The sequence below is a fragment of the Tachysurus vachellii genome, chromosome 10 (assembly GCF_030014155.1).
Source record: "Tachysurus vachellii isolate PV-2020 chromosome 10, HZAU_Pvac_v1, whole genome shotgun sequence".
In the NCBI taxonomy this organism is placed as follows: domain Eukaryota; kingdom Metazoa; phylum Chordata; class Actinopteri; order Siluriformes; family Bagridae; genus Tachysurus; species Tachysurus vachellii.
In genome coordinates this window covers 6,854,118-6,867,418 of record NC_083469.1, presented here as the reverse complement: position 1 = coordinate 6,867,418, position 13,301 = coordinate 6,854,118, and the positions used below count along the sequence as shown (strand labels likewise).

Below are 13,301 nucleotides of genomic sequence, written 5' to 3'. Positions count from 1 at the left end.
CCGTATCTACAATATCGACAATCAACATTGTAGAAGAAAACGCACTTCTCTTTCATTATTAGACTTCGATTATGTGGCATGTTCCACCTGTCTTTACTATAGAAACGATGAGCTATTATTAAAGCGAAGACATTAATACAGTACTGTGATTTGCAGCCCTAACTACTGCCAGAGCTGCCGGTAAAGGAAATATAACAACAGAGCTGCTTTTTCTAGAAAATCAATCCGATCAGATTTGAGAATTCAACGGCTCTGTGGTTAAAGTCGCATAAATCAATGTCACTTGTCACCTATTTTTTCACAATAGAGGCAACACATGTTTCAATGTTTCTTTTTTTTTCTTATTTTTATTTGTGAGATCCCTCGTCTTCACCACCAGCAGAACTCTAATGGCTTTCTATTCACTTTATGAAGTATGCTCACTACATAGAAGGGAATAAAAACACGATATATTATTATATATTATAATCATTATAGTAGTAGTAGTAGTAGTAATAATAATAATAATAATAATAATAATAATAATAATAATAACAATAATAATAATAATAATAATAATAATACCCTTTATATGAAATAGAAATCTGTCACACCAATAAGTGCTTCTTAAAAATAAACTAAAATCTATTGACATGTGCTATCACTTTAGAACACACACAAACACAGTGTTTTTACACGTCATATAAAGTCCATTTAAAAGCTTGTTTAAGCACAGAATCCTGCTGAAATAGACAACATTCAACATTCAATTTAATTTTCTTGTGAATATCCTGGCACCAGTTTCACATTTTCCACAATGTTCCCATCATCTGAGCAGGGAGAAGCTGTCATCTGCACCCTTCACATTCATCTGTCCAGTTGTTCTTCTTTCCTCTCTTGCCTGCCCACACTCCACCCTACCTTTGGTCCGGATCACAAGCGCTTCATTGTGGGTTCGAGGGACACTTGTGCTGAATGGGTAGAAGTGACACTCACAGACAGACCGGAACAGGGGAATGTATTCATGATGGTGAAACGGGATGATTTGGTGCTTTAGATCTTTAGAGCTGATGTTTCTCAGACAGCCTTGAGCGTGATAATGCACACACACATACACACAAACACACACACACAAGCACACCTACACACAGATTTAGTTTTAGATAAATAAATTATTAACCCGTAACAAGCTTGTCTTTATCTCTCCACACTTCATCATTTAAAACAGAGAGTGAGAGAACGAATAAGAGTAAAGGGCAGAAAAGCTTATTTAAAGGCCAGAGAGAAGAGGACTAATGAAATGTAGAAATTTGCAAAACATCAAAGGGTTTTTATTCAGAAGCGAGAGACAGGGGAGAGAGATGGAGCAGACGAGAAAGATCATGAGATCGGTTTTCCACAGCGAAGCTCTACTTGTCGAGGGGGTGATTCATTGGAGATGGAGGTTTGACCTCCAATTAATTTCCTTTTTTTACTTTGTGAGGTGGGTTTGAAGGTTGGACTGCGCCAATTTCGGAGAGTAGCTCCGTAACTTGGAGGTTTCTTTGTTTTCTGGCCCAGTGTCATGGGTTTAATACATGTGGACATAATGTGTGTTAGGATTATTTGATAACTGCTTTATGTTAATAGTGCAGAGGACAGAAGAGTGCATGGGTTTTTTTTAAGGCTGGAGTAAAAAATTACAGCAGTTTTGTATGTATTCAAGTGTGTGTTATGGTCTTGTGTGTGGGTGCTTGGATGTGCACCTGAGTTGTGTGTGTGTGTTTGTCTGTGTGTGTCTGTGTCGGGTGCATGCATATGTGCGTGTGTTTGTGTGCTGATAAGAATGATGCTCGAAACAATCTGGTGTGTGTGGTGGGGGTGTTTGGCTTGAAAAGGGGGAGCCATGATCATTTCCAGCATCTGTGAGTGTCCAATATTGATATACAGAAAATTACCACTAACCAAATAATTCAGTCCAGTCTTCCTACACTGAAAGTCCTTGCTGGCTGAATCATTTAGTCTGGTCTTCATATAGTATTCGAATTACTACTAACTGATTCATTTTTGTCTAGTATTTTTATACAGACTACTTAGTAAATGAATCTTTTAGCCTTTTAGCCTGTGTACAGATTCACTGTTAACTGAATCATTTAGTCTGATCTTCATATAGTATGGGAGTCACCAGTAATTGATTCATTTTTGTCTAGTATCTTTATACAGACTACTTAGTAAATGAAATATTTTGTCTAGTCCCTGTGTACAGATTCATTATTAAGTGAATCTTTTAGTCCAATATTCATGTATTTTATAAATATATTAAATATTTTTAATCCAGTCATCCTGTTAAAGGAATCATATATAATTAAATCATTATAGTTAAATGACTATGTAACTACAGAGTAGTAACTATGCTAAATCAGTTACTGCTCTGTTATTATTAATTATTATAATACTTGCAAACTGAATCCTGTGCTCTAGCTCTCTCTCTCTCTCTCTCTCTCTCTCTCTCTATATATATATATATATATGTATGTATGTATGTATGTATGTATGTATGTATATATATGTATATACATATATATGTATGTGTATATGTATATATACACACACTCCACTATCTGAATAATTTAACCTACCATATATACGGAGAGTCCTTACTCATAGAATCATATAGTCCGTATTCATACACAGAGTTCTTGCTACTGAATCATTTAGTCGAGTCTTGCTGTTCAGGAAATCATAAACAGCAAAAACACTTTTGCTAAATTTTTCAACCAGAAATCAAAACTCGATATCACTAGTTATCGTGCTCCAGCACACCGTACGAACATATTTGATTCAGCTTGTTTTGAATTGAATCAGCTCTGTGCTGTACAGTGCTTTGTCTCCTGCAGGCCTGGAGAAATCTTCTATTAGATAATTGGGAGATAAAAATTAAATGATTTTAGAGTCTTATCGTTTTTAACTGGGGTTTTTATTTCAAAACAGAATCACTGTGTTTTCCAGGAAAATAGACGCAGTCCAGTTGTTTTTCCCAGTTCTGTAAAATTGATGTACATATCTTAATAATGCTCTTTAGTTTTCTTATTCTAATGGCATTCTAAATTGTGAGCTTCTGCATATTTTATTCTTAAATATTATGGATGTCCACACTGACACCTAGTGGAAATTAGCGGAACTACAATGCACTTGGTTAGATTCAAGAGCTTTTTTTCTTGAAAAGGGCCGTCAGTTCTTGTACTGTAGAAATACTTCTGTATTACTCCTTTTAAAAGCTGCTCTCTGTATATTTGTGTGCGTGTGTGTGTGTGTGTGTGTGTGTGTGTGTGTGTGTGTGTGTGTGTGTGTGAGAGTGAGTGAGTGAGTGAGTGTGTGTCTGGTTTTCAAAGCTACACAGAGTGTTTGAAGCTGCTGTGGTGTTCCTCCCTGTGCAGACTAAGCACTCCCGGTGGACATCGTTTGATGTGACCCCTTGAGGGAGCTAGTGCTCTACACATTTTATGCTTTTTAAGAGTTCAGATTGCACTCTGTACCTTTGAGCAAGTAGACACACACACTCGTACACCCCAGAGAGTATAAACTTGTTCAGCTTTGAGTTGAATGCGAAATGTCTCTCCAAGTCACATTTGTTCTATTGATTTGTTACTTTTTTGTTTGTTTAGCGTATTATTTCCTATCTTTTTTCCTTGGTACTCAGTGAATAATTCTATGATGTTAATGCTAAGGAAACTATTAATGATTTCCTTAAAAGATCGCCAACTCTGTGATGTGATGCACAGAATAAATGTGCGGTAATTATATGACAATTTTAATACAGCTCATTATTGTCACATTATCACGCTATTGTTATTAGTAGTAAACAGGCATGCAGCACTTTAGCTTACAATGCATTAAGTTACAGAATATTAAATAAGTAGGTATGTGGTATTTACATGGAATTACTAGTACTTTGCGTTTTGAACTCTAAAGTAAGTTATGGGAAATATGCAAGGTTTGGATAGCAGCAACTGGTGCCACTGTGTACCAAAAATATTTAATAATTTAGCAGATATTTGTGATATTTGTTTGCTTTTTATTTTATTTACTATATTCAAGCTAGAGATAAAGTGGTACATCAGACCTATATATTTAAAGAGAGTGTAATAACTTTTTTTTTTTTCTCTTTTTTTTTCTCTCTCTTGCTCTCTCTCTCAGGCTCTGAAGCAGAAAGGGCTGGGTGAGATCACAACAGAAATCAGACAGAACACTGTCTTCTACTATGCTGAGGATTACCATCAGCAGTACCTGCACAAAGTGCCTAATGGTTACTGCGGGTTAAAGGGCACCGGGGTCTCCTGCCCTTTCAGCTCCAACAAGGACGAACTTTGACTCAGAGGCCACTGGGAAGCATGAACGCTTTTCTTACTCAGGTGTTTACTTCGTAAACACCTGAGTAAGGCATGAGTGAGCACTAGTGTGTGTGAAAATCAATACAGGCTGATGGTAATTAATTAAATACAGGGAATGTATAATGCATGAATAATTGTAAAAAAAAATATACAATAATAATAAAAAAAATATATTTTTATGCAAAACATTTGGAATCTTTTGTGCTGTGTGCTCTAAACAAATAAAGTCAGTTTTAAAGGGATATCCCAGTCTTTTTCAAGCTTTCTCTCTCTCATATTCTCAGATTTTAACATTTTCAGCTACATATTGTGTGGTTTTTGGTTTCTCTAAAGGATTTACCCCCAGCTTACTCCTATAAGTGGGGAAAAAAAAGAAAAATTGCATATGAAGGTTTTCAAACCTGCCTCTGTGTTTATAACGTAATTTACTTAAAAAATTACCTCTAAGGTCTAAAGAATTCTGATCTTCTAGTGTAAAATAATGTCTCTCTTTTTGATATAGACATTACTTATGGCTTTTAAACATCCTCCTCATCCTCATGTGTTCAGTCAGCTGACCACTATTCTTGCTGAACAGTAATTTCACTATCATTTCCGTAATGGCACATAGCTATCCAAAATACTGACTGTGAGGAAATTACACTTTTCCCTTGCAACGTTTTAGATGGGTTCACAACATGGTTGGATTACAGCCTTAATACTAACAGGTCAGTACAGTAGAGATGTCCAGTACATATACAGTAGTATATGATTGCCAGATAAATATCATTCTATCATTCTTGGATAAAATATAGTCCTTTCATGTCTATGCCTTAGACATATATATTACACAGTTATGTGAAACAATTATCAGTTCTTTATTAAGAAATGTCAACATGTCAATTTCTGATCATGTTTTAATTTATACCTATAGATAAAAGTGATGTAATTGCATGTAAACAACAACACTTTTTCACTTAATAAACAAAAGAAATCAACAAAAATTATATTTTAACTGAGGAAAAAATGAGGACACCCCATGACCTGATAGTTAGCGTTTCCCCCTTTGGCTGAAATAATCTGAATGAGACGTTTCTTGTAGCCATTTATCAGTTTCTTACATCAACTGGAAGAAAGTTTCCCCCACTCTTCAATGCAGAATTCTTTTAGCTGTGTGATGTTTGAGGGGTTTTCTTGCATACACAGTACATTCCAAATCACCCCACAGGATCGAATTGATATATATATATAATATACTTTTATATAACATTTTGTTTATTCCACCAATATGTGTTTGTAATGTTTTTTTATAGTGTAAATTCAGCACTAATTCTCTTACGCTTGAACAATACTGTCTTATCAAACCAGCTCGTGTGAAGATGTATCAAGTTATTCAAAGTTGAACAAATAAAGTAAATTCATATATTTACATGTTATGCTTTTATGGTAACCATTTGCCATCATGCAAACAAATGCAAATCCTTTTGAATCAGTATTTTGTCTAAATATTTTGCTGACTTTTCTAACAGCTTCCACTTCTGTTTTAAACAGGTTTTCTGTTCTTTTATTTTTCTTTTTTGAGTATGTTTTCATGATAATGATGTTTGCAAAAGAAATACACTACACTGGAAAATGTGCTGACTTAATTTTTTTTATTTTTAATAATATTATGTGGAGAGGGCACGGTGGCTTAGTGGTTAGCACGTTCGCCTCACACCACCAGGGTTGGGGGTTCGATTCCCGCCTCCGCCTTGTGTGTGTGGAGTTTGCATGTTCTCCCCGTGCCTCGGGGGTTTCCTCCGGGTACTCCGGTTTCCTCCCCCGGTCCAAAGACATGCATGGTAGGTTGATTGGCATCTTTGGAAAAATTGTCCGTAGTGTGTGAGTGCGTGAGTGAATGAGAGTGTGTGTGTGCCCTGCGATGGGTTGGCACTCCGTCCAGGGTGTATCCTGCCTTGATGCCCGATGACGCCTGAGATAGGTACAGGCTCCCCGTGACCCGAGGTAGTTCGGATAAGTGGTAGAAAATGAATGAATGAATGAATATTATGTGGAATAATAGACCTGATTCCTTTAAAATGTGCCTTGAAAAAGAGTGTACGGCCTCAGAATTGTGTCTAATCCATCGAAGCCAGAATGTAGCTCTCATCATAACATTTTCTTTAAGATTAATAAATGATTAATAAAAATTTACTTTTTATTTAGATTGAATTCCCTTTTGTACCATTTTTCTTTTCTGCGTGCAGGTCATCTTTTATATTGTCCACTAGATGGCAGCAGATCCCAACATTCACAATATTATACATAATTTGCATGAGTTCCACTCGGACTTTTTTTTTCTTGACTTCCAATCCGTGTTCCAGACCACTTACTGACTATTGCCTTGTACTAAGCGGCATTATTATTTATGCTTAATAATATGCACAGATAGTGAGTCTTTAATCAGTTGTCATTTTGTTAGTTGCCCCTACAACTTACATGTAGGTCACTTTGTAAGTATTGATTACTGGCAAAATAAAAGACATTTGAACACTATGTCATGATTACAATCGCATTAACTTGTAGCTTAAATATGAAACTCATGTCTGATACTTGGGTTACAGCAGAATATCTGCACGGCTGTGTTTGAAAAATGAACGACCAAATATGACGCCCTCTAGTGACTGACTGCAGTATGATGTTCTTTTTAACTCAGTCTAAGTTTATACATAGTGTTTCTTTATGTATTGTCTGTTTATGTATTTACCTCTATCAGTCTCTACTTCAGTTTATACCTCTAACCATCTCTATTGCTCAGTTTATACCTCTAACAGACTTTTATGTTCAGTCTCCACCTCTAACAGACTTTTATGTTCAGTCTCCACCTCTAACAGACTTTTATGTTCAGTCTCCACCTCTAACAGACTCTACTGCTCAGTCTCCACCTCTAACAGACTCTACTGCTTAGTCTCTACCTCTAACAGACTTTTATGCTCATACTCCACCTCTAACAGACTCTACTGCTTAGTCTCTACCTCTAACAGACTCTACAGCTTAGTCTCTACCTCTAACAGACTCTACAGCTTAGTCTCTACCTCTAACAGACTCTGCTGCTCAGACTCTACCTCTAACAGACTCTACTGCTTAGTCTCTACCTCTAACAGACTCTACTGCTCAGTCTCTACCTCTAACAGACTCTACTGGTCAGACTTTACAGCTGATAGACTCTACTGCTCAGTCTCTACCTCTAACAGACTCTACTGCTCAGACTCTACCTCTAACAGACTCTACTGCTCAGTCTCTACCTCTAACAGACTCTACAGCTTAGTCTCTACCTCTAACAGACTCTACTGCTCAGTCTCTACCTCTAACAGACTCTACAGCTTAGTCTCTACCTCTAACAGACTCTACTGCTCAGTCTCTACCTCTAACAGACTCTGCTGCTCAGTCTCTACCTCTAACAGACTCTACTGCTCAGTCTCTACCTCTAACAGACTCTACTGCTCAGTCTCTACCTCTAACAGACTCTACTGCTTAGTCTCTACCTCTAACAGACTTTTATGCTCATACTCCACCTCTAACAGACTCTACTGCTTAGTCTCTACCTCTAACAGACTCTACAGCTTAGTCTCTACCTCTAACAGACTCTGCTGCTCAGACTCTACCTCTAACAGACTCTACTGCTTAGTCTCTACCTCTAACAGACTCTACTGCTCAGTCTCTACCTCTAACAGACTCTACTGGTCAGACTTTACAGCTGATAGACTCTACTGCTCAGTCTCTACCTCTAACAGACTCTACTGCTCAGACTCTACCTCTAACAGACTCTACTGCTCAGTCTCTACCTCTAACAGACTCTACAGCTTAGTCTCTACCTCTAACAGACTCTACTGCTCAGTCTCTACCTCTAACAGACTCTACAGCTTAGTCTCTACCTCTAACAGACTCTACTGCTCAGTCTCTACCTCTAACAGACTCTGCTGCTCAGTCTCTACCTCTAACAGACTCTACTGCTCAGTCTCTACCTCTAACAGACTCTACTGCTCAGTCTCTACCTCTAACAGACTCTACTGCTTAGTCTCTACCTCTAACAGACTTTTATGCTCATACTCCACCTCTAACAGACTCTACTGCTTAGTCTCTACCTCTAACAGACTCTACAGCTTAGTCTCTACCTCTAACAGACTCTGCTGCTCAGACTCTACCTCTAACAGACTCTACTGCTTAGTCTCTACCTCTAACAGACTCTACTGCTCAGTCTCTACCTCTAACAGACTCTACTGGTCAGACTTTACAGCTGATAGACTCTACTGCTCAGTCTCTACCTCTAACAGACTCTACTGCTCAGACTCTACCTCTAACAGACTCTACTGCTCAGTCTCTACCTCTAACAGACTCTACAGCTTAGTCTCTACCTCTAACAGACTCTACTGCTCAGTCTCTACCTCTAACAGACTCTACAGCTTAGTCTCTACCTCTAACAGACTCTACTGCTCAGTCTCTACCTCTAACAGACTCTGCTGCTCAGTCTCTACCTCTAACAGACTCTACTGCTCAGTCTCTACCTCTAACAGACTCTACTGCTCAGTCTCTACCTCTAACAGACTCTACAGCTTAGTCTCTACCTCTAACAGACTCTACTGCTCAGTCTCTACCTCTAACAGACTCTGCTGCTCAGTCTCTACCTCTAACAGACTCTACTGCTCAGACTCTACCTCTAACAGACTCTACTGCTCAGACTCTACCTCTAACAGACTCTACTGCTCAGACTCTAGCTCTAACAGACTATACTGCTCAGACTCTAGCTCTAACAGACTATACTGCTCAGACTCTACCTCTAACAGACTCTACTGCTCAGACTCTACCTCTAACAGACTCTGCTGCTCAGTCTCTACCTCTAACAGACTCTACTGCTCAGACTCTACCTCTAACAGACTCTACTGCTCAGACTCTACCTCTAACAGACTCTACTGCTCAGTCTCTACCTCTAACAGACTCTGCTGCTCAGTCTCTACCTCTAACAGACTCTACTGCTCAGACTCTACCTCTAACAGACTCTACTGCTCAGACTCTACCTCTAACAGACTCTACTGCTCAGACTCTACCTCTAATAGACCTTAAAGGTCAGACTCTACCTCTAACACTCTACTGCTCAGACTCTACCTCTAATGTTGTGTTTGTTGCAATTCCCAACCTACAACAGATACACAGAAACACAGAAAATCCCCTCAACAGTTTCTTCCCTGTTTAAGAAGTGATGTCATGTCAATATGGTTGCACACACTGTGATCAGTGTAAAGTCCCCCTCCTCTGAGTTTAATTAGTTTACAGCAGTATTGCATTTTGATCATTTAATATACAGACACAGTACTTGGGTAAACCTAAAACATTCACAATACTAATCACTGTTATGGGAAGGTAACCATTAACTCCAGCTCTGCTACACTGAAAACATGACATTTGAATACACCCTGAAATAATTATAAGGCTCATCACCATGTTGTCCATCACACATCTCGTCACCTATAGAGTGCTCTTAAACCCAAGTAAACTCTTCCATTTCAAGTCACAGTGGTTTGAATATGATGACATCATTTTCATGAGACAATATCTGTCAACTCTGATAATGTCTGTACAATCAAACACAGACTCACACACTGTCTTGCAAACACTACTCAATTCACACAGCACCTGCGAGAGCAGACAGATTTCTGGGAAACAACACGCATACTTATACATACACCCACACATACTTACTCACTCACATGTAAGACTCACACATAGGAAAGAATTACACCTGTCTTCCCAAATCAGCTTTGTATTCTTTCACACATTTTTCATATATGCTTCTTTTTATTTTGTGAAATATCCAGCATTCAACGCTTTGTATCCTGAGATCATGACTTAAACACTCAACATTAGGCCCAAGGTGTTTCCTTGCATGAGCAAATTCATACCCAAACACACAATATGTGTGAGTCTGTTCGTTTTTTGTATACAGAGCTGTTAAAATACACCTTCACCTTCGTTCTGCCCAGGAGTACTGTATATTAGGTTACTGTACAGCTAAACACACACACAGGTGGAGTCAAATCTAGAAAAAGCTTTTTTGTCGACCGCAGTCTGATTTCCCTCACTCTATTTTTTCTCTTTTCTTTCTTTTCTTTGTGTCTGTCTCTTCCTGACACCTGTGTGTAGGTGTGGACCACACTGCAGGTGCTCTCTCTCTCCCTCTCTCTCTCTCTCTCTCTCTCTCTCTCTCTCTCTCCCCCCCCTTCTCTCTCTCTCTCTTTGAGGTTATTTTTGTATCTCTAAGATATCAGATAGCTTGCGTTTCTCATTTGCCTGTGTATGCTTGACTTGCATGGGTACATGCCTTATAAGTTCAGGTTTGATCCTGTAATACTTGCTGCCTTGCACTTAAATTGGTTTCTCTCTCACTGATAAATATCTTTTCCACTTTGCGTAGATATTAAAGACTTAAGAGTTTTGAATCTTTTTATAGTCTCCTGTATATTTTAGTTTGACTTTTTTTGAATTAAGTACTTTAAAGATTTTCCACTAGCTCCTTTCCATTGACATGGCGGTTTTTGACAGTTAAAGATATAAAATAAAAAAGATAAAAGATAAAAAATAACATCTTTGGATGTAGTGTTTTAGGCTCAAAGTCAAATCCTTTAGCATTTATACACAATACAAGCATATAGCCAATTATGGATTTTTTTTAAAATGTATGTAGTTTGTTGTGTACAGTATGATCTCTGAAAGGTTTATTTTTTGGACCACCATCTTTAGAAAATCTCTTTTTTGAACAGAACCTTGGCACTTTTCATGTTGTAGTAAATAATCTTGAGTTGCTAAGGTTGCCATAATGGTGAAATGTCACCACCCCCAGGTCCCTGAACTTCTCAGTTTTCTGTTCCACACCAGTGTATTACTACTGAAACTAAAAGGCCAGTGCAAAAGTGTAGAATACTTCTATATTAGACTATATTAAATAATATCACCACTCCATAGCCTTCAAAAAAACTCCTACTTTCACAAACCAGGAAATAAACACAATTACAGGGCATATAACTGTAAATTCATTGCTTATCCTAGTTTAAGTGTGTTAATGTATAATATCTCTACATATTCCTATATTGCACATACTACACTTATGCACATACGACCTGCCATAACTTTATTTATTGTTGTACACACATTGACATATTTATCTGCACTTCTTCCTTTTTTACATTTTTTTCTACTATTTGCACTTCTGATAGATGCTAAACGGCATTTTGTTGCTATATACCTGTAATAAGCATTGTCACTAGTTGTCTATCTATCTATCTATCTATCTATCTATCTATCTATCTATCTATCTATCTATAGAATGAAGTTAGGATTTGTAACATAGCATAACCCTATCAAAGATATATTCTTATATTAATAAATAATTTTAGCTAGCTAATATCTAGTTATATTTGGCTTCATTATACCTAGCATAATATTTAATCTGATAAAGATAATCATACAGTATAGCATAGGGTTTCATGTCAGGCCAGATTTCTCTGGGCAAAGATAGAACGCTTTGTTTGTCTCGCTCTTTCTCTGTCGCCCTCCTTCATTCTTCAGGCTGCTCTCTTTATTATTTTTCCACTCCCTCTCCTTCTCCATTCCTCTCTCTCTCTCTCTCTCTCTAATGGTACTGGTGGCTGGGTGTCACAGTGTGAAGGCAGTGAGTGTGACAGAGCCAAACTGTCCAGGTGCAAGTGTCTCTCCCATCGCTATACACACACACACACACACAGTGACGCATGTGGCACGGGATGAAGACAGTCAGCAGTTATTTCTGTGTTTCCTGTCTCTCTATCACAGGTGCAGGGGGAGAGAGAGAAAGAGAAAGAGAGAGAGAGTCACACACATGCAGTGCAACCGGACACGATGACACACTCCAGCTTACCAAAGCAGAGGAGTGAGTGTGTGTGAGAAAGATTGAGTAGGGGAGGGGTGGTGCTGACTCTATTAAAGTGGAGGTCAAATGGCCCTAAAAGGAAACACTTATAAGAGAGAAAGAGAGACAGAGAAGAAGGGAGGTGGAGAGACCAACTGGTGCTACCCACCGCCCACAGTTCGCAGATGTTCTGTCCAGAAAACAGTAGCTTCAGTGGGCAACACAGAGAAAGCTGTGTGTGTGTGTGTGTGTGTGTGTGTGGGTGTGTGTGTGTACGTATGTATGCTTTTACCACCAGTACAGCACAAGGAATCATGACAATATGCACACTCAGACTTTTTATCACATTTACATCTAGTGTTCTTCAGTTGTTTAGCTGACTTTGTCACACACACACGCGCACACACACACACACACACACACACAAACCTGCTCACTACAATTTCTCACAGGACAGTTATCTAGAACTAATCCAGAACTATACACATCCTAGTATAATACACGAATCCATTTCTATCAGCACCATGTTAAGTGAATGAGTAACAAACATTACAGGAGACTTTGGCTTACATCAGAGTTTCAGTACCAAATATCAGGAACCTGCCAGGAACAAAAACATCAAGCTATTTTATTTTATAGATTATGATCTAAAGCGAACTGTTGACTTGAATGGCAGGTGTTCTGTTGGATGATTTATCATACTTATCCGAACTACCTCGGGTCACGGGGAGCCTGTGCATCTCAGGCATCAAGGCAGGATACACCCTGGACGAAGTGCCAACCCATCGCAGGGCACACACACACTCTCATTCACTCACGCACTCACACACTCACACACTACAGACAATTTTCCAGAGATGCCAATCAACCTACCATGCATGTCTTTGGACCGGGGGAGGAAACCGGAGTACCCGGAGGAAACCCCCGAGGCACGGGGAGAACATGCAAACTCCACACACACAAGGCAGAGGCGGGAATCGAACCCCGACCCTGGAGGTGTGAGGCGAATGTGCTAACCACTAAGCCACCGTGCCACCGTGCCCCCACCCATATTT

At 38.7% G+C, this 13,301-nt stretch overlaps 1 protein-coding gene across 1 annotated transcript in view; it reads left to right on the top strand.

Moving 5' to 3' along the window:
* msrab (methionine sulfoxide reductase Ab) overlaps nt 1–4,591 on the top strand; it is a 31,710-nt gene extending 27,119 nt beyond the window's left edge. Inside the window, exon 6 of the mRNA XM_060879766.1 lies at nt 4,156–4,591. Within this exon, the coding sequence (XP_060735749.1) occupies nt 4,156–4,329 (174 nt within the window). The 3' untranslated portion in view covers nt 4,330–4,591. The remainder of the gene's footprint in view (nt 1–4,155) is intronic.
* The last annotated feature ends 8,710 nt before the right edge of the window (nt 4,592–13,301 follow it).